A 22,536-nucleotide genomic window follows, 5' to 3' on the forward strand; every position below is an offset into this window, starting at 1 on the left:
CACAGTTGGTATGTAAATATCTTGTGACACCAGCTACAACAGTGCCATGCAAACACACCTGTTCTCACGTACAGGTGACATTGTAATTAAGACGTGAGCAGCATTATCTCCCGTAAATGTAAGCAAACTTGTTTCTCTTAGCGACTGGCTGAACAAGAAGTAGGACTGAGTGCACTTGTAGGCTCAAAACAATGTAAAACTTTAGTTTTTGAGTGCAGTTATGCAACAACAAAAACTACATTTGTAAGTAGCACTTTCATGATAAAGAGATTGCAATATAGTACTTGTATGAGATGAATTGAAAAATACTATTTCTTTTATTTTTTACAGGCAAATATTTGTAATAAAAAATAATATAAGTGAGCACTGTGAACTTTGTATTCTGTGTTGTAATTGAAAGATATTTGAAAATGTAGAAAAGTCATCCAAAAATATTTAATAAATTTCAATTGGTATTCTATTATTTAACAGTGCGATTAATCACGGTTAATTTTTTGAGTTAATTGCATGAGTGCGGGGGGGGAGGGATAGCTCAGTGGTTTGAGCATTGGCCTGCTAAACCCAGGGTTGAGAGTTCAATCCTTGAGGGGGCCACTTGGGAATCTGGGGCAAAATCAGTACTTGGTCCTGCTAGTGAAGGCAGGGGGCTGGACTCGATGACCTTTCAAGGTCCCTTCCAGTTCTAGGAGATGGGATATCTCCATTATTTTTTTTTTAACTGCGATTAATCGACAGCCCTAATTAAAATATGGTATGTCCTGCATATTATCACAATTGTACAAACTGTATACTGTATTTTGGGTGGTTGTAGCTGGTAAATACACTATTTTTCCCCCAACTATTATGTGAAAGTCTGCAGACCTGTGCAAGTTAGTAAGTGGGTGTAAGGTTTAGATCAGTGGTTCTCAAAGCCGGTCCGCCGCTTGTTCAGGGAAAGCCCCTGGCAGGCCAGGACGGTTTGTTTACCTGCCGCGTCCGCAGGTTCGCCGCTCCAGGCCAATGGGGGCTGCGGGAAGCAGCGCAGGCTGAGGGATGTGCTGGCCGCCCTTCCCTCGCCTGGAGTGGCGAACCGCGACCAGTGGGAGCCGCAATCGGCTGAACCTGCGGACGCAGCAGGTAAACAAACCGGCCCGGCCCGCCAGGAGCTTTCCCTGAACAAATGGCGGACTGGCTTTGAGAACCACTGGTTTAGATTACTTCCCCAGGCACACTGGTTTAGATTTGCTGGCTGGAGTTTTGAGTGGAGCAGAGCAAAGTCTTTGTCTATACCCCATCCTGATCTGCCCGAATGCACAGAAAAGAGAGTAGCCTCAGAGGCTGCTCACCTCTTTGCACCTTTATGAAATGCAGCTAGCTTCTCAAAGGGAACAGTGGGCTTCTCAAAATAACAGTCTGGGTCCTGATCTGTTCCCGCTACCCCTTGCTCAGGGCTTATGACAAAACCATAACTAAGCCATTTATCTGCAGGCTTTTCAAGACAAGGACCACATCTTGTCTTTTTCACTTGGCAAAGCAACTCGAATACCTGTGGAAACAGTACACATGCTCAATACGGAGTATGAAAATACAGACTGCAGTGGTTACAGGTTTATAAGCACATGGTTTTTCGGACTGTATTACTGCTTACATTTAAATTCATTTTATAAATCCTTAAGGTTTGGTTTGACACGATTATTCCCATCTCTCATTGGTACTTACAGATCTGTCCAATTGGCTGTGGCATCCTGAGGTACGGGCTTCCTCATGGCTGCTGCTCCTTAGCTCAGTTGAAGTGCTATTCAGAGCTCCATCATATCTTCCGTTTCTTAAGCCCACGGGAACTTACTGCCTACCTGCTCTCCCAACCTCCACTCCCCTTTCCTTTTGAAAGGCAAACAACAAAAGGGCTACTATTTATCAGCTCTTCATTTGATTTCCTCTGAGTAAATCAAGAGCAGCCCCTGACTGTGAACTGGAGTTCCCGGGATTTTATGAGTATTATGACCCATGGTATTACTACTATTTTTAATCTCATTAATATTGACAAACCAAACAGGTTTAGTCACTAGACAGATTTCTGATCAATAAATTACTCTGTTTAACATGGTTCAAAGTTAAGCTTTTATTCGGTTTTAAATTAAAAAAATAAATTTTGTTATTAAATGGGTCTAACTAATGTTTACATATTAGTTTACTTGCTTTAGAATACCACCAGAGAAACAATTAACGTATACCACCCAAACAAAAACCTTTGTTAGAAAGATCAACAGTGGCATAATTCAGTTAAACTGGAAAAAAAAAGTCTTAAATGTTTACAATGAATGTTAGAAGTAAACCTCTGGTTTTAGTGCCATCCAAATCTAATTGCCATCTCAAAGTCTGTTGTATTCAGGATACTATACCACAGTGCTAATGTCATCAGCTTCTTCTGGTTTCTTTTGCCTGCTTGGCAGGGATTTTAAGTACTCAAGGTGCCTTCTTGCATCCTCTTGATTTTGCCGCACATAATAAACTACATAGGATATCACCATGGTGAACCAGCCAAACATGGTGACTAGCATGGCATAATCAGTAGTCTTTTTAGGAAGGTTACAAAGATCTGCATCATTGGCAGCATTGAGGAATGGTCTCCCAGCATGTTCATCTAACACAGAAGTCTTGCAGATGACGTTGTTGGCTGTTTCATGGTTGGACGCCATGCTCCTCAGGACCTGCTGCAGAGTACAGTCACAGTGCCAAGGATTGTTTGCAATTCTGGCTCTGGCTTTTAAGTTATTGAAAGCATTTTTGTGCACACTTTGAATCCGGTTGTCAGACAAGTCCAAAGTCTGCAAGGTTTCTGCCACTCCTTTAAAGGCATGTTCATCTATAAATTCAATACCATTTTTGGATAAATTGAGGACTCTCAGTTGATGCAAGTCCTTAAAAATTTCATTTGGGATGGATGTTATCTGATTGGAGTCCAAATAAAGTAAGACTGTTTCAGGAGGAAGATCTCTCGGTATTTCCTTGAGATTTGCATTGCTACAACTGACATTTAAACCTCCAGAATGAGAACAAAGGCAGCCTTTTGGGCACATACTGGCAGAATGAAAGCACAGTATCATGAGGACAAAACTTTGTAAGAGCAGACACATGGAGAGGGAACGAGTTAACCACAGGTCTACCAAATGCATGCTGGGATGTCAGCATAATCACACGACCATTTCTCATTTACCCAACAGTGGTGGTAAAAGATTCTGTACAGCCAAAGCGTAGCTTCATTTTCTTCAGCAGAATTAGCAAAAATGGACTAATAGGTGGACTTCCTCATGGTCAGTATTCTTCTTAAAAATATACCTAAGGAGAGAAAAAAGGTTCCTTAGATCGTACAATACAATCCAGATTAGTTCATTTAAAAGGAAATAAATGTAATCTAACTGAAAAGTAATGCACAATGGTCTATTATCCCATCAGCGCACAAGGGATTTACTCATTTAACTCCTATTAGCATTAATCTCAGTTTAATACTAAAATTACAGCACATCTTTAAAAAGATAGACCACAACAGTTCTGAACTGCAGAGGTTTGGGTTTAATATCAGACAATTATTACAAGAAACAGTAGTTTGTTTTTATCACAGACTTACTAAAATAACAGCCATAAAACATAATTACATTTTCTAAGTTACAATAGAAGGCACATTAATAGGATTTACAGTTCAACACCAGCAAGAGTGACAAATAACGCCAGTATTTTTGTGGTTAATGACCTCAAAATGAAATATTTCCTATTTTAAGTCCAAATTAGAGAATTTCCTTGAGGAAACATTTTTCTGAATGAATGCACTCATTATAAAAACAACTGAGACAAATATTGCTGGAAGGCACAGTACAAATCCATATTTCATGTGTGTATTTCCCCCCTCAATTCCATTTTTGCTTCTGAATGTTTTGAGTCTTCTAGTTCACGGAATGTTGCTAGAGATTTCTGGAGAGTTCTACAGAAATAAATTTCATCTTCCATTTTCTGTCTAAAAAGATTTATTGTATGTAAGTAACATACAGAAAACAGAAATAAAACAAGTACAAAAGAGACTCACAGTACCATGTCTGTGCAATAAACAAAAACTCACTCGAGGTATACTATATCCCAATGGAAGATAAGAAAATGATTAATCTCTCTTAAGCCCTCTTCAGAGGGGAAAAGATGGAAGTATGCAGAAGCATATTCCTTTAACAGAAACACAAATTCGGACTATGATATGTTGACCTATAAGGATTCACAGACCACCTCATTATTCCCCCCTCCTCCCCATTATGCTAAACCATGATTTGCTAATCATTCCAAACCCATTTGTTTTTATTCACACACTTTCTAGTCTTTTAGCAGCTCATACATTTTCAAGCCTTCTGAGTCATATTTACATATACATGATATTTAACATGCAGGGGAGTCCAATGAAAACTGAAATCCCTATAGGGAGGGATTTGTTAGATTCCATGGGGAACAGAGGATATCTATATTGTAATCTCTTCTGATTCTCTTTCTCAATCATCAATCTCAGTGCATGGTATTTTGTAAGAATTAATGACTAGCTGATTACAATGTTGAGCCCTTTCTGAGGCGAAGATGGAACAGGGAGGTGCTAACGTTGGCAGCTCCATAGTGTGGGTCTGCCACCATGCCTGTGGTGGTGGTGGGAGCTGCTGCAAGAGTAGGGTTACCATACGTCCTCTTTTTCCCGGACACGTCCGGCTTTTCGGCAGTCAAACCCCCGTCCGGGGGGAATTGCCAAAAAGCCGAACATGTCCGGGAAAATGGCGGCTCTGCTCCTCCCCGACTCTTCGGCTCTGTTTAAGAGCCGGGCTGCCCGAGAGCTACTGGCTTCGGGCAGCCCCCGTGCCTCCAGACCCTGCGCCCCCAGCCGGGCACTTCCCCGCCCGGGCTCCGGCGGCGCAGGGTCCGGAAGCACGGGGGCTGCCCGAAGCCGGTAGCGTTCGGGCAGCCAGGCTCTTAAACAGAGCCGAAGAGTCGGGGAGGAGCAGAGCCCCCGCAGCTGGAGGCTCTACTCCTCTTCGGCTCTGTTTAAGAGCCGGGCTGCCCGAGCGCTACCGGCTTCGGGCAGTCCCCGTGCCTCCGGACCCTGCGCCGCCGGAGCCCAGGAGGGGAAGTGCCCGGCTGGGGGCGCAGGGTCCGGAGGCATAGGGGCTGCCCAAAGCCCGAGCGCTACCGGCTTCACCGTTTGCCGGGCAGCCTCCAGACCCTGCGCCCCCAGCTGGGCGCTTCCCCTCCCGGGCTCCAGCTGCGCTGGGGAAGCGCCAGCTGGGGGCGCAGGGTCTCGGGGCTGCCCAGCAAACCCTGAAGCCGGTAGCGCTGGGGCAGCCCTTTCCCCCTGGCTGGGAGTGGGAGGGGGCGGAGTTAGGGCAGGGAAGGGGCGGAGTTGGGGTGGGGCCAGGGGTGGGGAAATGGGCGGGGCCAGGGCCCGTGGAGGGTCCTCTTTTTTTTATTTATGAGATATGGTAACCCTATGCAAGAGGAATTCTTCTCCACTAGGTCAGTCAACAACTCCACGGTCCCTGCCAGTTACTCCAGCAGCACATGAGGAGGTGGACAAGCTGCTACTGCACTGAATAACTGCAGCCCTCCTCTCCCCACCAGAGCCTGCTTGCCCAGCCCCAGCTTGGAGCATGAAGAGTTGACACAGGCCCTGCACACTACTAAGGAAAAACCGGCTGCCCTGACCTTCCCTGCCCACCCATAAGTCAGGGCAGACCCATTTCCCCACCACATAACAGGTAGGAGAGATTTATGTTCCTTCATTTTTTTGTCTGACCATACGTTGAATTAAAACCTATACAGAGAATTCCCATCACAGCAGTATTTGGGCTCAAATTAAATTAAACAGTGCAAGAACATTCTCCAAAAATAGGGAACAGGTGCTGATTCTTAGAATACACCCCACTCTTCACGAAGAACCTCACCCCTCATAGAAACAGGAGGATGCCAAAGAAAGAGAACCCTATAAGCAGTGGGACACTAACACACAGTCAGGGAAAATCCTGACCACAAAGCATCTGTAACCATGGCCTAGAAGTGGAAAGGCTCAGGCCCTACCATGCAATATATATCCTTTTCATGGTGAACTTGTTCCTTCCTGCCAAGTATTTCTTAATAATTAAAATTACTGTTTCTCCACTCCTTCCTGTGAGCCATACCATGTACCATAAACAAGGTCACTGGTACTGACATTAGGTCACTGATCTGGCTCAGCATCACAAAGGTGATAAACATGGTCTTGCTACCCACTGCAACTTTTTACTAATAAGTAATACTGGAATCCTTACTACAGGAATACCCAACAGCAATAAGACTCCCCCCTCAAGCTGTTTCAAGTGGCCTGCAGGCATCTCAGTTGCTGATTTCACAGCAACATAAGCATTATCACTGTCCTCCTCACCAGGGCCTGAGGCTCAAGCAATACATATATTAGCCTGTATTGAAATGAGTATTCAATATACCCTGGTGGGAAAACAAAGCATAAATTGATTGTTAGCATATACCTGGATGTACAGCTACAACAGTGTTTTCCATAACATGAGTTAATATCAATAATATGGTTATGAAAGTGCAAGAATTAGCTTTATGAACTGTGAAGCATTTGATAGTTATCAATCCAATGAAAAATAATTTGTCAGACAACAGATGCATGGCACCATATTCTAACATGATGTTACCTGACTACTGTTTAATGAATGCAGAATATTAATTATAATGGTAATAGTCTGCAAGCAATTCCACTTACATAGCAGGAATCCTTTTGGAGAGCTTGTCTCCATGTCTAAGATCCTGAGAGTCGTGTACAGGAAAGTAAGAGGTGGGTGACACATTTCAAAGAGAGCTGGAGTCCACCCAAGCAAACAGATTCACAAATGCCATGCTGAACTCCAAGAACGCCGATAAGCATCATGGTGCAGAATAGCAGCAAATGTTTCTACCTTCCTGCCCCCTGAACGTTACTCTATAGTGACTCTGGCCAGAGTGGTCACAACCCTACAAATTGCAACTTGAGAAATAATGTGATCGTTATTCTAAGCTCAATGTACTCTTGAGATTGCTGACAAAGGTTATGCAGGAGGCCAGTTATGACTACTGCTCTTTGTGCTAAGATATGCTTGTTTTAACTTTACATCCTCCACACCTCTTTCCTCACCACTTAACCCCTCATTAGTCCATTTCATCCACCAGTTATGTTCTTTTGTAACCTACTTTGTAAGCTCTTTGAAACAGGTACTGATTTTTTAAGTATTCTGCACAGTGTCTAGCATTATGGAGGGATGATCTCTAATTGGAGTCTGCCGGTGCTATGGAAATACAAATAAACAAATAATAATAAAGAAAGCATCTAATCCAAGTAGCAGACTGATGTAAAGGACATGAATGCTTTAGAAATGTCCTAAACTTATTAATTCTTATTACGTTATTCATACAAAGAATTATCCTCACATTTATGTGTTATTCATTGTCAGCTAATAAAAGCAACAATCAACAATCTCAGTGCATGGTATTTCTTAAGAATTAATGACTAGCTAGGGATGACAGTCCTTAGCTGTACCTTTTCCTCCCCTTTCTCTTCTATACAAATGCTACAAGTCTAAATACTAAGATGGGTGAACTAGACTGCCTGGCATTAAATGTGGACATTGATAGAATAGGTCCATCACAGAAACTTGGTGGTATGAAGATAATCAATAGGACCAGTAATACCAGTGTACAAAATATATAGGAATGACAGAGTAGGTCATATTGCTGGGGGAGCGGCACTGTGAAAAAAATGTGGAAAATTAACAAAAGCATAGAGTCAAATAAAGTAAAAATCTTAAATGAATCAAACTCTACCACAGAATTTCTATGCTTAAACAATAAGAGTATAGCTGTAGGAATATACTTATGACCACCTGACCAGGATGGTGACAGTGATTGTTAAATGCTCAGGGACATTATAGAGGCTACAAAGGCAGGCAACACAATGATGGGGGATTTCAGCTATCCCCATATTAGCTGGGAAGGGATGCATAGATAAAATTTCTAGCCACCATTAATAACTGCTTCTTGGAGCAGCTAGTCCTGGAACCCACAAGGGGAGAGACAATTCTTTATTTAGTCTTAAGTGAAGCACACAGAATGTAGTCCAAGAGGTGAATATAGTGGCACCACTCAGGAATAGCAACCGTAAAGTAATTAAATTTATCATCCTTGTTGGGGGAAAAATGTCAAAGAAACCCACCTTAGCAGCATTTAATTTCAAAAAGAGGAACTAAACAAAAATGAGGAAGGTAGTTAAATAGAAATTAAAAGGAACAGTCACAAGGGTGAAATGCCTGCAAATTGCATGGAGACTATTTAAAAACACCATAATAAAGGCTCAAACTAAATGAATACCCGAAATAAAAAAGAAAAACAGTAGAAGGATCAAAAAATGCCACCATGCCTAAACATAAGAGTAAAAGGGGCAATTAGAGGCAAAATGGCATACTTTCAAAGCTGGAATTCAAATCCTAGTGAGAAAAATAGAAGGGAATATAAATTCAAGTATAATAAGGAAAGTATAATAAGGCAGGCCAAAAAATAATTTAAAGAGCAACTAGCTAGGGACACAAAAACTAACAGCAAAAAATTGTTAAAATATATCAGAAGCATAGGCGTGCGCATGGGGTGTGCCCAGGCAGACCTAATGCAGGGGTGGGCAAATGGCTCCACTCCCCGGCGCGACAAGCCGGAGGGTCCGCGCTCCTGGGCCGGAGTGCCCGGCGAAGCGCAGCAAGCCACAGGCCCCTCCCCCACCTTCCTCCCTCCCCTGGAGCCATGCTGCCGCGCACGCAGTGCTCTGGGGGCCAGGGCTCCATGGGTAGTCAGACACGCTCTCCCCTCCCCATGAGCCATGCCGCCTCGCGCACAGTGCTCTGGGGGCCGGGGCTGTGCGCTCCCATGGGGCAGTGTTTGGCTCCACGGGAAGGCTAGGAGCCTCATCTCATGGTAAGGGGTCCGGGGCCAGGGGGCTTGGATAAGGGGTGGGGGCAGTCAGGGGACAGGATGGGTTGGATAGGGGGTGGGGGGTGGTTAGGGGCAGGGGATCTCTGGGGGGGGCAGTCAGGGAGCAGGGGAGATTGGATAGGGCATGGGAGTCCCGGGGTCTCTCAGGGGGTGGATAGGGGTCAGGGCAGTCAGGGGACAGGGAGCAAGGAGGGTCCTGGGAGGGCACTTAGTTCGGGGGGGGGGTCACTGGAGGGGATGGTCAGGGGACAAGGAGCTTGGGGGGGTTGTATGAGTCAAAAGGGGGGAGGGATAGCTCAGTGGTTTGAGCATTGGCCTGCTAAACCCAGGGTTGAGAGTTCAATCCTTGAGGGGGCCACTTAGGGATCTGGGGCAAAATCAATACTGCTAGTGAAGGCAGGGGGCTGGACTCGATGACCTTTCAAGGTCCCTTCCAGTTCTAGGAGATGGGATATCTCCATTAATTTAATTTAATTTAAAAAAAGTTCTGGGGGGGCTGTCAGGAGGCAGGGGTGTGAAGAGGGGTTGGGGGAGGCAGGGAGTGGGGGGGGTATGGGTCAGGAGTTTTAGGGGTCCTGTCAGGGGGCGGGGAGCAGTTGGATAGGTGTGGGAGTCCTGGGGCTCTGTCTGGGGGCGGGGGTGTGGATAAGGCTCGGGGCAGTCAGGGGACAGGTAGGGGGTAGGGTCCTAGGGGGGCAGTCAGGGGACAAGGAGCAGGGAGGCTTAGGTAGGGGGTGGAGTCCTGGGGAGCAGTTAGTGGCAGGGGTCCCAGGAGGTGGTAGTCGGCGGGGACAAGGAGCAGGGGGGGTTGGGGATTCTGAGGGGGGAAGTCAGGGGGCGGGAAATAGAAGGGAGTGGATAGGGGTGGGACTAGGGCAGGGCAGGGGCAGGGCTCCTGCACACATCTATGGTCAGAAGCAAGAAGTCTGCCAAATGATCAGTGGGGCCACTAGACATTTGAGGTGCTAAAAGAGCACTCAAGGAAGACCAGGCCATTGCAGAAAAGCTAAATGGATTATTTGCATCTATCTTCACTGCAGAGGATGTGAGGGAGATTCCCAAACCTGAGCCATTCATTTTAGGTGACAAATCTGAGGAACTGTCCTAGATTGAGGTGTCAATAGAGGACACTTTGGAACAAAATGATAAATTAAACAGTAATAAGTTACCAGGACCAGATGATATTACCCAAGAGTTTTGAATAAATTCATATGAAATTGCAGAACTAATAACTGTGGTATGTAACCTATTGCTTAAATCAGCATCTGTAGCAGATGACTGGAGGGTAACTAATATAATACTGATTTTAAAAAAGAGGCTCCAGATGTGATCCTGGCAATTACATGCCGGTAAGCCTAACTTCAGTACCAGGCAATTTGATTGAAACGATAGTAAATTATCAGACATATAGATGAACACAATATGTTGGGGAACAGATAACATGGCTTTTGTAAAAGGAAATCATGGCTCGCTAATCTAATAGAGTTCTTTGAGATAGTCAACTAGTATGTGGACAATTGTGATCCAGTCAATAAAGTGTACTTAGACTTTCAGAAAGCCTTTGATAAGGTCTCTTATCAAAGGCTTTTAAGCAAAGTAAGCATTCATGGGATGAGAGAGAAAGTCCTCTCATGGACCAGTAACTGGTTAAAAGATAGGAAACAAAGGATAGAAATAAATGGCCAGTTTTCACAATGGAAAGAGGTCAATACCAGGGTCCCCCAAGGATCTGTACTGGGACCTGTGCTGTCCAACATATTCATAAATGACCTGGAAAAGGGGGTGAACAGGGAAGTGGAAAAATTTGCAGACGATACAAAATTATTCAAGATAGTTAAGTCCAAAGCTGACTGCAAAATGTTACAAAGAGGTCTCACAAAACTGGGTGACTGGGAAACAAAATAGCAGATTAAAGTCAATCTTGATAAGTGCAAAGCAATGAACATTGAAAAAAAAAATCCCAACCATACATACAAATTGATGGGGTCTAAATTAGCTGTTACCATTCAAGAAAGAGATCTTGGAGTCCTTGTGGATAGTTCTCTGAAAACATTTGCTAAATGTGCAGTGGCAGTCAAAAAAGCTAACAGAATATTAAGAACCGTTAGGAAAGGGATAGATAATAAAACAGAAAACATCATAATGCCTCCATAGACATCTATGGTACGCCCAGACCTTGAACACTGCATGCTGTTCTGGTCTCCCTGTCTCAGAAAAGAACATTAAAATTAGAGAGAAAAAAAAAAGACAGAAGGGCAATGAAAATGGTTACAGCTTTCATTTGAGGAGAGATTAAAAAGACTGGGACTGTTCAGTTTAGAAAACAAACAACCATGAGGGAATATGAGAGAGATCTATAAAGTCATGAATGATATGGCAAAAGTGAAAGTGAATAAGAAAGTGACCTCTGCATATAACACAAGAAGTAGAGGTCACTATGAAATTAATAGGCAGCAGGTTTAAAACAAACAAAAGGAAGTACTTCTTCTCACAATGCACAATCAACCTGTGGAACTCTTTGCCCGGGGATGGGTTGTGAAGGCCAAAACTACAATGTGAGCTGGTAACATGGCTGTGATTTCAAAAATTACCAATGATCATCTCATGTCTGTTGAGATCCTCTACAAAGTAATAAATAGTTAAATCTAACAACTGATAAACTAAAACAATCTCAAATGAAAACTCACAGCATACATTAGAGACAGCCTAGAATCAGGAGTGCACTAAAACACTCATTTTGGTCTAGTCTCAAAAACTTACTAGTTCCTTAGGTGATGAGCACCTAAATTGCTGGGGCCAGGTTAATTAAAATTAATTAAAAGAGAGGAGTAAAATACACCATTCTGGTGGGGTGGCCTGGAGAAGCAGCTTTATCTTCTACTGGAGCTCCAGAGGAGTTCTGAAGGTGAAAGCCACAGTTGGGAGGTGCCAATCCAAGTACATTCCCTAACCACACTCCCTTCCTGGCTAACCTGTTTCACTGTCTGCCATGATACAAGGGATGTTTTGACCACTTTCACATTTCCTGATGGGTCTTCTACCAGCAGGGAACTGTGCCAGGTGCTGTGCTGGTGCTCTGGGACAAACCTAGCCCCCTGGATCAGATTTTGCCTTTGTTTTACCCATGAAATGCAAATTACCCACCACTTACCTCAGTGAGTTCAGAATTTGGCCTTAGGAGCAGTCGTAATTATGAAAATTTGGGTTCTTTTTGTTCCAAATAAACCAAAACACTTTCCACCTAAAGGAACAAGTTGAATGAGGTCACAGGAAAAGCTAGTGTATCTTCTTATCCTGCCCCCAATACTCTCTCCAAGGAAATGGAAGATGGCAGCATCCATTTCAATCTCAGAAACTTTTCAGCAGATATTGCACATAGGTGAAAAGCATAAACACAGTGATATCCATTTGAGACAGTTCAGATTATGAACTTATTCAGGGCCCTTTCACCCAATACTAGAAACATATCCACAGTGTTATTAGAGATGAAAACGTTAAACACAAAGCACTAAGTCTAAGATGTATTGAACTTAAGTCATGCCACATGCAAACAATACTTGATACTATACTTGTGATAGACATCTAACTTGTATGGATCATACTTATGGAGAGAAGTCCCATGATCCTCATATCAGTTCTGTTTTTTTCTTTTCTTTTCAGTAATGACTAGAATACTCTCCGCCCTTAAACCTGTTTCTACCGAAGAGCTAAATCCTAAGCTGGTGTAAACTGGTGTAGCTCCACTGACTTCAAAGGATCTGGCCCACAGCTTTTATTTGTTCTTACTGATGTGGAGATTGTTACTGAGATCTGAGTGGAATTTCTTATTGTTGACACTTATATGCTCAATTACTGACAATACCTCAGTTTCTATAAATTCATCATGAAATTCACAATGTCCCAGTGACTAACGCACCTGATTTGGAAAGAATTGGTTTAAATCACTGATTTAGTGGTTTAAAAAATTAAACCATTTGATTCTAGACACACTTTTAAAAAACTTGAAAAACAACCAGATGCTTTGCTGTTGCTAATTTTAGACATGGTACTCTAAAAAGTTCTACATGGAGTTCCATGTTTATTATGGCTCACTGATTCCATATCCAATTTCTCTAGTTTGTAGTTTTTTTTGGTTTTGTTTTTTTTAAAAGAGTGGGTTTCCTCCTACAACTGATAGCCCTGAAAGAACAGCCTTGTGCTCCAAATGTCAAGCCAGGTTCTTTCCTCCTCACACATTACCACCACCAGTAATAGAGATGTTGAAGACTAAATTATGCCTTCAGTTTTGCTTGGACAACTCTACTGTCTTCTAAACAAAACCTCAGTTACAGCTGTGCACCCCATTAGCCTTCAATACAACCTAAAGGACCCAGCTTGACTTTTTAGTCCAGTCTGAGTTTGCAGCTGACATTTAGAGAAACTATCCTTTTATTTATCAGAGGGGTAGCCGTGTTAGTCTGGATCTGTAAAAGCAGCAAAGAGTCCTGTGGCACCTTATAGACTAACAGATGTATTGGACCATGAGCTTTCGTGGGTGAATACCCACTTTGTCGGATGCATGTAGTGGAAATTTCCAGAGGCAGGTATAAATATGCACTCACTCCTGCTTGCATATTTATACCTGCCTCTGGAAATTTCCACTACATGCATCTGACAAAGTGGGTATTCACCCACAAGAGCTTATGCTCCAATATGTCTGTTAGTCTATAAGGTGCCACAGGACTCTGCTGTTATCCTTTTACTTGTAAATTAATGTTGCACAAAAACAAAGAATTCCACAATCTGATTTTTACAGTCATTTTTCAGAGCAAACTAGAACTTAAAATAAAACAACAAAAAATGGCTGAGATAACACATTAAGAAGGTAGCATAGTTAATAAACTTACTGTTTTACCAGATTTCCAAGCGATAACTGAAATGCTCTGTGTCTGATGAAGTGGGCATTCACCCACGAAAGCTTATGCTCCAATACTTCTGTTAGTCTTAAAGGTGCCACAGGACCCTCTTTTGCTTTTTACAGATTCAGACTAACACGGCTACCCCTCTGTTACTTGAAATGCTCTTCCAATTTTAAAAAGATACATCATGAGTTTCCAACAAAAAGGCAGAAAATTGGATATATTGGTAGACAGAAAAGATATGCTCATTAATGAATCTGGCCTATTTTCCTCACTGACAAAAATGGATATTTCCCATTGTTCTAAAATTGCCATATTACATTTTTTAAAGTTAGCTCAATGGAAAAAAAAGTGTTATTGAACACAGCTCCAGCCTCGTGATGTGGGTATTTTATAGCAAACACACCGCATACCCATATTATCCATATCCAAAGAGATTTTGTAGCTTCACTTTTCTTTTATGTCATTAATATTCTTATAAACTATACATACTATCATATCTCTACAAATACTACCTTGTGAGTAGTACTGGTGAGAGAGAACCACCACATGTAGCTAAAACTCAGAACCTGAATTCAGTAGGGAAGAGCAAACAGAGTTCACCCTCCCCCGCAAAGTGAGATATTTACTTTACTAAAAAGAGTAAGGAAAATAGGACAAAAGGGGAGGGGAATTTATCCTTCTTAAACACTAGATTGTGGTTTTTAGGCCCTCAGGTTATTGGTGGGAGCAGTACAGATTTTATTGCAACAGTGGTAGTGACCACAGACATCGTGCTTATGAGGAACCAACACAGGCAGAATGTCTGTGGAGGGACTCTACTGATAAGGGGTGAAGCTTACACTCCATCCTTCACCAGATTCAGACCACAAGCTGGTACACAGTGCCAAGGCCCTAGCCATGTTCCCGTCCAGCCACAATCCCTCCAGTGTGTGTGGTGCTTTGTGTTGCCCTGTAACTCTCCTATACTCTAAGTTTGAGGGCACAAACATCTGGATTCTAGCTGCCCCCTGAGCCTGTGCAAACTGAGAGGGAACATTTCCATGAACTTTCTCCCCACTCTACTTGGAAATAGCTAGAAGCCGTCCACAGATGTTTAAAAATATTGGTGAGGAGATATTGAGCCTCCAAGTACAGGTCTGAATTTAGTCCAGGCTAGTAGTGTCCAAACGTCATTACCAACTAATGACTGTTCAGAGGTTAGCGTACATGAAATAAGTTAATGATTTTAGTTCAGTTCCTTGCAGACAGAGGTGCATATCACAAAACCCATCATTATGTTTTGACAGTCTTAGAAAAGGCAAAAGACTGAGTGGGTACGGAGACTGCATTTCCTCTACGGTTAGGGATGATGCCTGCAAAATGGGAGTTGAGGATTACTGGAAGGATAGTGGAGAAAAGTTTGCATCACGATGTGCTTGTGCTTTACCAGTTCTGTGCCTAGCAGACTGTAGTCTTCATAGGTATCAATCTGGCTTTTTTCACAAGCAATACATTCACTTAAAACGAAAAAAAAAGTTTACTATTCTAAAAGTGCCTGGGTAACACATTCAGGGTAGATTTCTGAAGCAAGAATACAGTGTAAGGAATTAGAATCTGGTCTTCAGTCTCTGCATGGAGGGTACTGGCAACCTTAGCTTTTGGTGCAGCTTTCCCTGGTGGTGGGTTCACCAAACATATTATTATTATTTATTTATATTACCGTAGTGTCTAGAAGCCCTAGTCATGTACCAGGTTCCCACTGTGCTATGCACTGTACTAACAGAACAAAGTGACAGTCCCTGCCCTCAGGAGCTTACAATCTAAATATAAGACAAGAGACAATAGATGGATATAGATGGATGGGGGGATACAAGGAATTGACATAATAGCTAGTGATCTCAGCAGCCTCACTGTTGTCAAGATTTTGTAGGCATTAAGGCAAAGGAGAGATTTAAGGAAGGATCTGAAAGTAGATAATGAGATCATTTTGCAGATGTTTGCAGGGAGCACCTCCCAAAGATGAGGGGCAACGTGGGAGAAAGCACAAAGGTACTTGTTTGAAAATTTAGCAAGTGGGCAATGGAGTCTGGCATCACGGGCTGCTTCTAGAGGAGCATCAACAGCGAAGGAGAGAGAGGACAGTCGTGGTCAATCCCCACCCTACCTAGCTGATGGCACAAGTGGCTGATGGCTGCCTTGGAGGCAAGTAATCAGTAGTACTACATAGGGCAATCTTGAGAGAGATGCCAAGAGATGCTTAGAAGGTGCTAAGTGCCCTAAGCTCCCAAATGAAAGTCTATGATGGTGGAGTATTTTCAGCAGCTTACAGAACTAAGCCCTTATGCAGTTAGAAAAACCATGAATAAAAGCTAACAGCAAATGAGGTAGGAGAAATAAAGTGCAGGAGAGATCACTGATTCAATGAATAATAGAAATGTCACGATTAATCAGTGTGAGCCTGAACTTCAATTACATAACAGATTCATTATCTAACGATATACCTAATGTACTCCACCATAATATTCTCTTAATACAGGACTTGAAATGTCAATGGACATTCTCAGTTCTTCAAGACTTCCATTATAAACATATTTTTAACACCACATACCTGTCAACTAAACATTTTTAGTATAGAGGTATCTGTTATAAGAAACAGTTAATAGATCATAGGGTATGAATACTATTTCTTAACAATTATGGAGTAATAAAATAGTTAAGGAGAGCCTGCATGAACATTTTAAGCTATAATTACTTTCTGATAGCGAGATCACTGAATGTATTGCTCCTGAACAGATTAACAGCTTACTTAATTATACTGTGTGGGCAAATGAATCAGCACTTTTAGACTGATGGGTTGGGTTCATGTTAAAAATGTATTTGACTTTTCTTTTTTTTCCCTCTTGAAGCCAGAAATTAATTTCATAACTCTGAACTGACAAAATTGTGTGAAGCAAATACAAGAAAAGCTCAGTATGGAGAAAAAAGCAATTACCTCTTTCTTCCAGGCTTTGTATGTTGCTTCTAATCTTGGAAGTGTTTTGTGGAAAACACATAGGTCAGAATGAGAATTGGTTTTCATGGGAGAAGCACAATAAAAAACAAACAAAAAAAACCCACCAACCAACCGAAACAGCTGCCCAGGGTTGCTGTTAGGGATCTTTGAGTCCTGGCAAAGATTGAAAAGGGCTTTATTTGATTGTTTTGCTGCCACCACCCTTTACTTTGTAAGCTATTCAGTGATATCTACCTTTTCCTGATTCTCTCCTGTATCCCTTTCTGATGGTTTAGATCAGGGGTGACCAACCTGAGCCTGAGAAGGAGCCAGAATTTATCAATGTACATTGCCAAAGAGCCACAGTAATATGTCAGCAGCCCATTAGCTCCCCCACCATGCTCCCAGCAGCCCCGCCGATCAGCACCTCCCGCTCCCTCCCCACACCTCCTGATCAGCTGTTTCATAGGGTGCAAGAGGCTCTGTGGGGGAAGTGGGGAGGAGCAAGGGCACGGCAGGCTCAGGGGAGGGGGCAGGAAGGGGTGGAGTGGGGGTAAGGCCTGTGGCAGAGCCAGGGGTTGAGCAGTGAGCACCCCCCAGCACATTGGAAAGTTGGCACCTGCAGCTCCAGGCCCGGAGTCGGTGCCTAAACAAGGAGCCGCATATTAACTTCTGAAGAACCGCATGTGGCTCCAGAGTCACAGGTTGGCCACCCCTGGTTTAGGTGGACCATAATAGGCTAATCATCTCTCTTATCTCCCACAAGCAATATATTCAATAGATGAATAAACATAAGCAAGATTTCATATGCAATTTGACATAAAAACAGAAATATTATGCAAGGTGAACTTTTAATACAAACTGAACTCGCACTAAATAACTAGGTTTTACAAGTGTAACTCTTTAATTACCAGGATAAATTTTCAGACACTTCAGCAATTACTTATGAAACAGACTCTAAAAAACAGGTTTTCACTAGTGTTCAGTCACATCAGTAGGGTTCTTTCAGGTGATGAAGAGAAATGGCCCATTATTAACAATGATTATAAGCGAGTTTTCTGTTCCCATCTCAACTGCTTCAGAGGACAGTTTCATTGCTGTAGTGTAGATGAGACAAAAACATTTTCAGTACCACTACAGAACTTGAGACTATGAGGTCTCTATGACAGGTTCGGTCACAGAGACCCCCTTGAAGCTGTCACCTGACGTGCTGAGATTCTCTCTGAGCCCATTTTCTACTGCCAGCTTGGGACTCCAGAACCCTGCCTTGTTGAGCCAGACACGCTAGTCTGCTGCAACAGAGACCCAGGTCTGGTCCATGCCCCCAAAGCTGCAGGCTTTAACTGAAAACCAGTCAGTAAGTCACCTATCTCCAGCACAGAGACACATATGCCCCAACTCCGTGGGTGCTCTGGGGCTGGAGCACCTACAGGGAAAATTAGTAGGTGCTCTGCATCCACGGGCAGCCAAGCTCCCCTCCCTCTCCCTCACCCCTCCTCCTAGTTTGCGTCCCCCCCCCTTGAGCATGCCGTTCCTCTGCCTACCTCCCAGCTCTTCCCGCCACCACCAAACAGCTGTTTGGCGGCTCCAGGAGGAAGGGGGAGGAGCAGGAACATAGCACAATCAGGGGAGGAGGTGGGGAAGAGGCAGGGCCGGGGCAGGGATTTGGGGAAGGAGTTGGACTAGGGGCGGGGGGGGCGGAGACTTTGGGGAAGGGGTTGGAATGGGGGCATGGCAGGGGTGGGGCCTCATGGAAGGGGTGGAGTCAGGGCAGGGCCAGAGGCAAGGGGGAGGTCGAGCACCCACTAGTGGTAGCAGAAGTCGGCGCCTATGCCCAGACACCCAGTTTCCACTGGGATCCAAACCCCAAATAAACCTGTTTTACTCTGTATAATGATTATACAGGGTAACCTCGAAAATTGTCTGCCCTCTATAACATTGATAGAAAGATATGCACAACTGTTTGCTCCCCCAGAAATTAATCACTTACTCTGGGTTTACTAATAAACAAAAGGGATTTTATTAAGTATAAAAAGTAGGATTTAAGTGGTTTCAAGTAATAACAGACAGAACAAAGTAAGTTACCAAGCAAAATAAAACAAAACATGCAACTCTAGGCCTAATACAGTAGGGAACTAAATGCAGGTAAATCTCACCCTTAGAGATATTCCAATAAGCTTCTTTCACAGACTAGATTCCTTCTTAGTCTGGGCACAATCCTTTCCACTGGTACAGTTCTTGTTAGTTCCAGCTCAGGTGGTAACTAGGGGTTTTCTCATGACTGCAGCCCTCTTTGTTTTGTTCCACCCCCTTTTATAGCTTTGGCACAAGGCGGGAATCTTTTGTGTCTCTGGGTCCCCCCCTCCTTTTAAAAGGAAAAGCACCAGGTTTAAGATGGATTCCAGTACCAGGTGACATGGTCACATGTCCTGAGAGACCCCAAGCCTCCATTCTTTCCGGCCTGACTCACAGGAAGGCTTAAAAGTAAACAGAGCCATTTACAACCAATTGTTCTAGTTAATGGGAACTATCAAAATCCTAAGCCACCAATAATGGCCCACACTTTGCATAGTTACAATGGTACTTCAGAGTAATACTTCATGTATCTAAAACTAGAAATAAGAATGATACATTCATACAAATAAGATGAACACACTCAGTAGATTATAAGCTTTGTAATGATACCTTACAAGAGACCTTCTGCATGAAACATATTCTAGTTACATCATATTCACCCTTATTAAACATATTTCCATAAAACATATGGAATGCAACATCACAGTCTCAATCACATTTTCTGTAACAATGCGGAAAAAGATTTTGTCCCAGCAATTAAACCCTTTTCAGCAGCATTCTTTAGGTCCATCTACCCTAGAAAAATGACAAAATCCTGAAACATTTTTTTCTAGTGTAGATGCACCCAAATACCAGTTCCACTCTCACAGCTGGTCTGAGCTGGAAGTATCTGTGGTAGCTAGCCACTGAAGCAGGTTTCAGAAGGATCCGATAAACATTTTAGACATAAAAGGCCAACTTCACATATTTGCTTAGCTACTTCTCCTACATGATACAGGAACATAAACGCCAAACTGAAAGAAACAAATGGCTCACTTAATCAAAACCTGCTTCTTATACTGGTCAATGGTGGATGCTTCAGGAAATGCATAAGTCCTCCCATAATGCACTTAATTTTGCAAAACCATACCATGAAAAATGTCTTCTTGACCTCAGATGGTGATCTGTGTATACATAAGCATTGATAGTCCTTGCAATTTTATCCTAGCTAGTGACTGCAGATGCTGTTCTTGTCCATATAAATATCTAACTCTTTCTAAAATATGTGGTGAGAAAGGCATCGTCCCAAACGGATGGCTCTGTAAGTATATTTCTCTCTGAAGAGAAATGAGGACCAGATTAAAATGAGATAATGCTCTCTAGACAAAGGCCTTCTTCATCCTGTCATGTTCAGGCCTACCCAAGCCCCCTCCAAATGCTGCAGAATCTTATTAGACAGTGAATAGGCTACCGTAAAGACTTGTACAGTTTCATGTATGGTTAAACTAGGGGACTCCGCATGACCATCTTTTAAGAATGCATTTAAATATGCTATTGATAATTTTCACCCAAGCATGCCATGGTCTCTTCTCCCAGATCATCATGCAGCCACTACACCCAGGCTTCCTCAGACACCATCCACAGTGGAAAAGAAGGCAAACAAGGTAAAACATATATAAGTAAAATGAGACAGGAAGAGTAATGAGGTACAGTCTATGTTTAAGCACCTGCTAGACTAGTTAGCACAATATTTATAAAGTGGGACTATTTGAAAAAAGCAATGAACAGCACGTACCAGTTACTTCACTGACAAAGGAGAAGAAAATGAGAAAAAGCATTATTATAATTAGGCTGGGGAAGCTGTGCTGATAGTCAGTGAGGCAGCCATCAGCCCGCCAACCTGAAGGGAATATTCAGCAAGGAACACAGTAGTGACTACATAAAACTGACTACTGCATAACAAAGCTTCCAGAAAGCAGATTTAACAGTCTACTTCAAGATTTCCAAACATGGGGGAATTGGCATAGGCCCAGTGTAATAGACCCCACTGTAGAAAGCGTGACTGGGGGGAAAAGGAAGCATGGTCAGGAGCTGCAACATCTACCCAATCCCTGACCACCATGACGGGTACTGATACCAGTCGGTGCAACCGAAAGCAAATAAGGGTTGTTGTGACAATTGGGCCTACAAATTTACCCCAACTGTGAGCTCAGCTGTAAAAAGAATGTTAAAGTTCCTAAGATGTTACAATAACCTATAACTACAAATACTGATGGGAAAAAGAACAAAAGGGAGGCAGAATAACTGAATTAGTTGATCCTATTAAATAACTGCTTGTTAAGTTATGCTTGTTAAAAAGGGAAGCCAGAAGTTAATGAGCCAAAATTAGTATGTCAGACATTAACCCTAACTGGAAATCAAAATAATGAGGGGATGGGCTACTCCACCCATCTCTCCCTTTTTGGGTCCTTAAAAGAAAACAGTTTTTATGGAGGAAGTACATAAGAACAAAAGGAAGAGCAAATGGAGGCTACAAATTGTCAGGCTCAACGGGTAGTGATCAATGGCTCCCTGTCTAATTGGCAGTCGGTATCAAGCGGAGTGCCCCAAGGGTCGGTCCTGGGGCCGGTTTTGTTCAATAGCTTCATTAATGATCTGGAGGATGGCGTGGACTGCACCCTCAGCAAGTTTGCAGATGACACTAAACTGAGAGGAGTGGTAGATACGCTGGAGGGTAGAGATAGGATACAGAGGGACCTAGACAAATTAGAGCAGTGGTTCCCAAACTTTAACCACCTGTGAACCCCTTTCTCTAATATGTCAAATCTCTCAAACCCCCTCCTAAAAACGAGTATTTCCAGGGATTTTCTCCTTTACCTGAGTATAAATTATAAAAGCAGTGACCTTGGAAATATAAAATTTGTTTTTATGACATGCTTTTTACACACTATTTATTATTAGTATTATTTATTACAGTATTTTTATTACATTATGAAAACAGCAACACTCTTCCAAGATCTCACTTTCGTAGCTTGTATCATTTTGAACAAGCCTGTTATAAGACAAGGCTCCTATGTTTCATCAAGGAGTATCAGATGTGAAACAGCATGAAGGTATTTAAGAAACCAACTCAAAGAGCTCCTCCTACACAAGCATTGAGGTCTTGAGTAGTCCAGGCAAACAACGCACGTTACATCAAAGCTTAAACTTGTTCTTCATAATAATTTTAAAAATAATACTAGCTACCTATTTAATTTTTAAAAACAGCAAAAAATATCCAGCTCCGTTTCCATTTCTTATAAGGAGTCTTTAAGTTAAATCTCCTCGGTGTGATAGATATGCTTGCGTTGATTTGCTTAGCTCTTGGAAGCCCAGGGGTTCCGGGCTGCTGCCCCATGCTGCCCGGGGTCCCTAGGGACAGCTCTGTCTGCCATTAGGGAATTTCCCCCCCCCCCCCCCGAGAACCCCCTATAACATTTCGTGAACCCCCAGGGGTTCACAAACCCCAGTTTGGGAACCACTGAATTAGAGGATTGGGGCAAAATAAATATGATGAGGTTCAACAAGGACAAGTGCAGAGTCCTGCACTTAGGATGG

At 42.9% G+C, this 22,536-nt stretch overlaps 1 protein-coding gene across 4 annotated transcripts in view; it reads right to left on the minus strand.

Moving 5' to 3' along the window:
- Positions 1 to 2,086: 2,086 nt before the first annotated feature.
- Positions 2,087 to 22,536, minus strand: part of LRRC3B (leucine rich repeat containing 3B) — a 57,290-nt gene continuing 36,840 nt past the window's right edge. For all 4 annotated transcript variants that reach the window (XM_054018663.1, XM_054018665.1, XM_054018664.1 and 1 more), the window contains exon 2: positions 2,087 to 3,318. In XM_054018663.1, coding sequence (XP_053874638.1) covers positions 2,376 to 3,155 — 780 coding nt within the window. In that variant the 5' untranslated portion in view covers positions 3,156 to 3,318 and the 3' untranslated portion in view covers positions 2,087 to 2,375. The remainder of the gene's footprint in view (positions 3,319 to 22,536) is intronic.

The sequence above is a fragment of the Malaclemys terrapin genome, chromosome 2 (assembly GCF_027887155.1).
Source record: "Malaclemys terrapin pileata isolate rMalTer1 chromosome 2, rMalTer1.hap1, whole genome shotgun sequence".
Lineage (NCBI taxonomy): Eukaryota > Metazoa > Chordata > Testudines > Emydidae > Malaclemys > Malaclemys terrapin.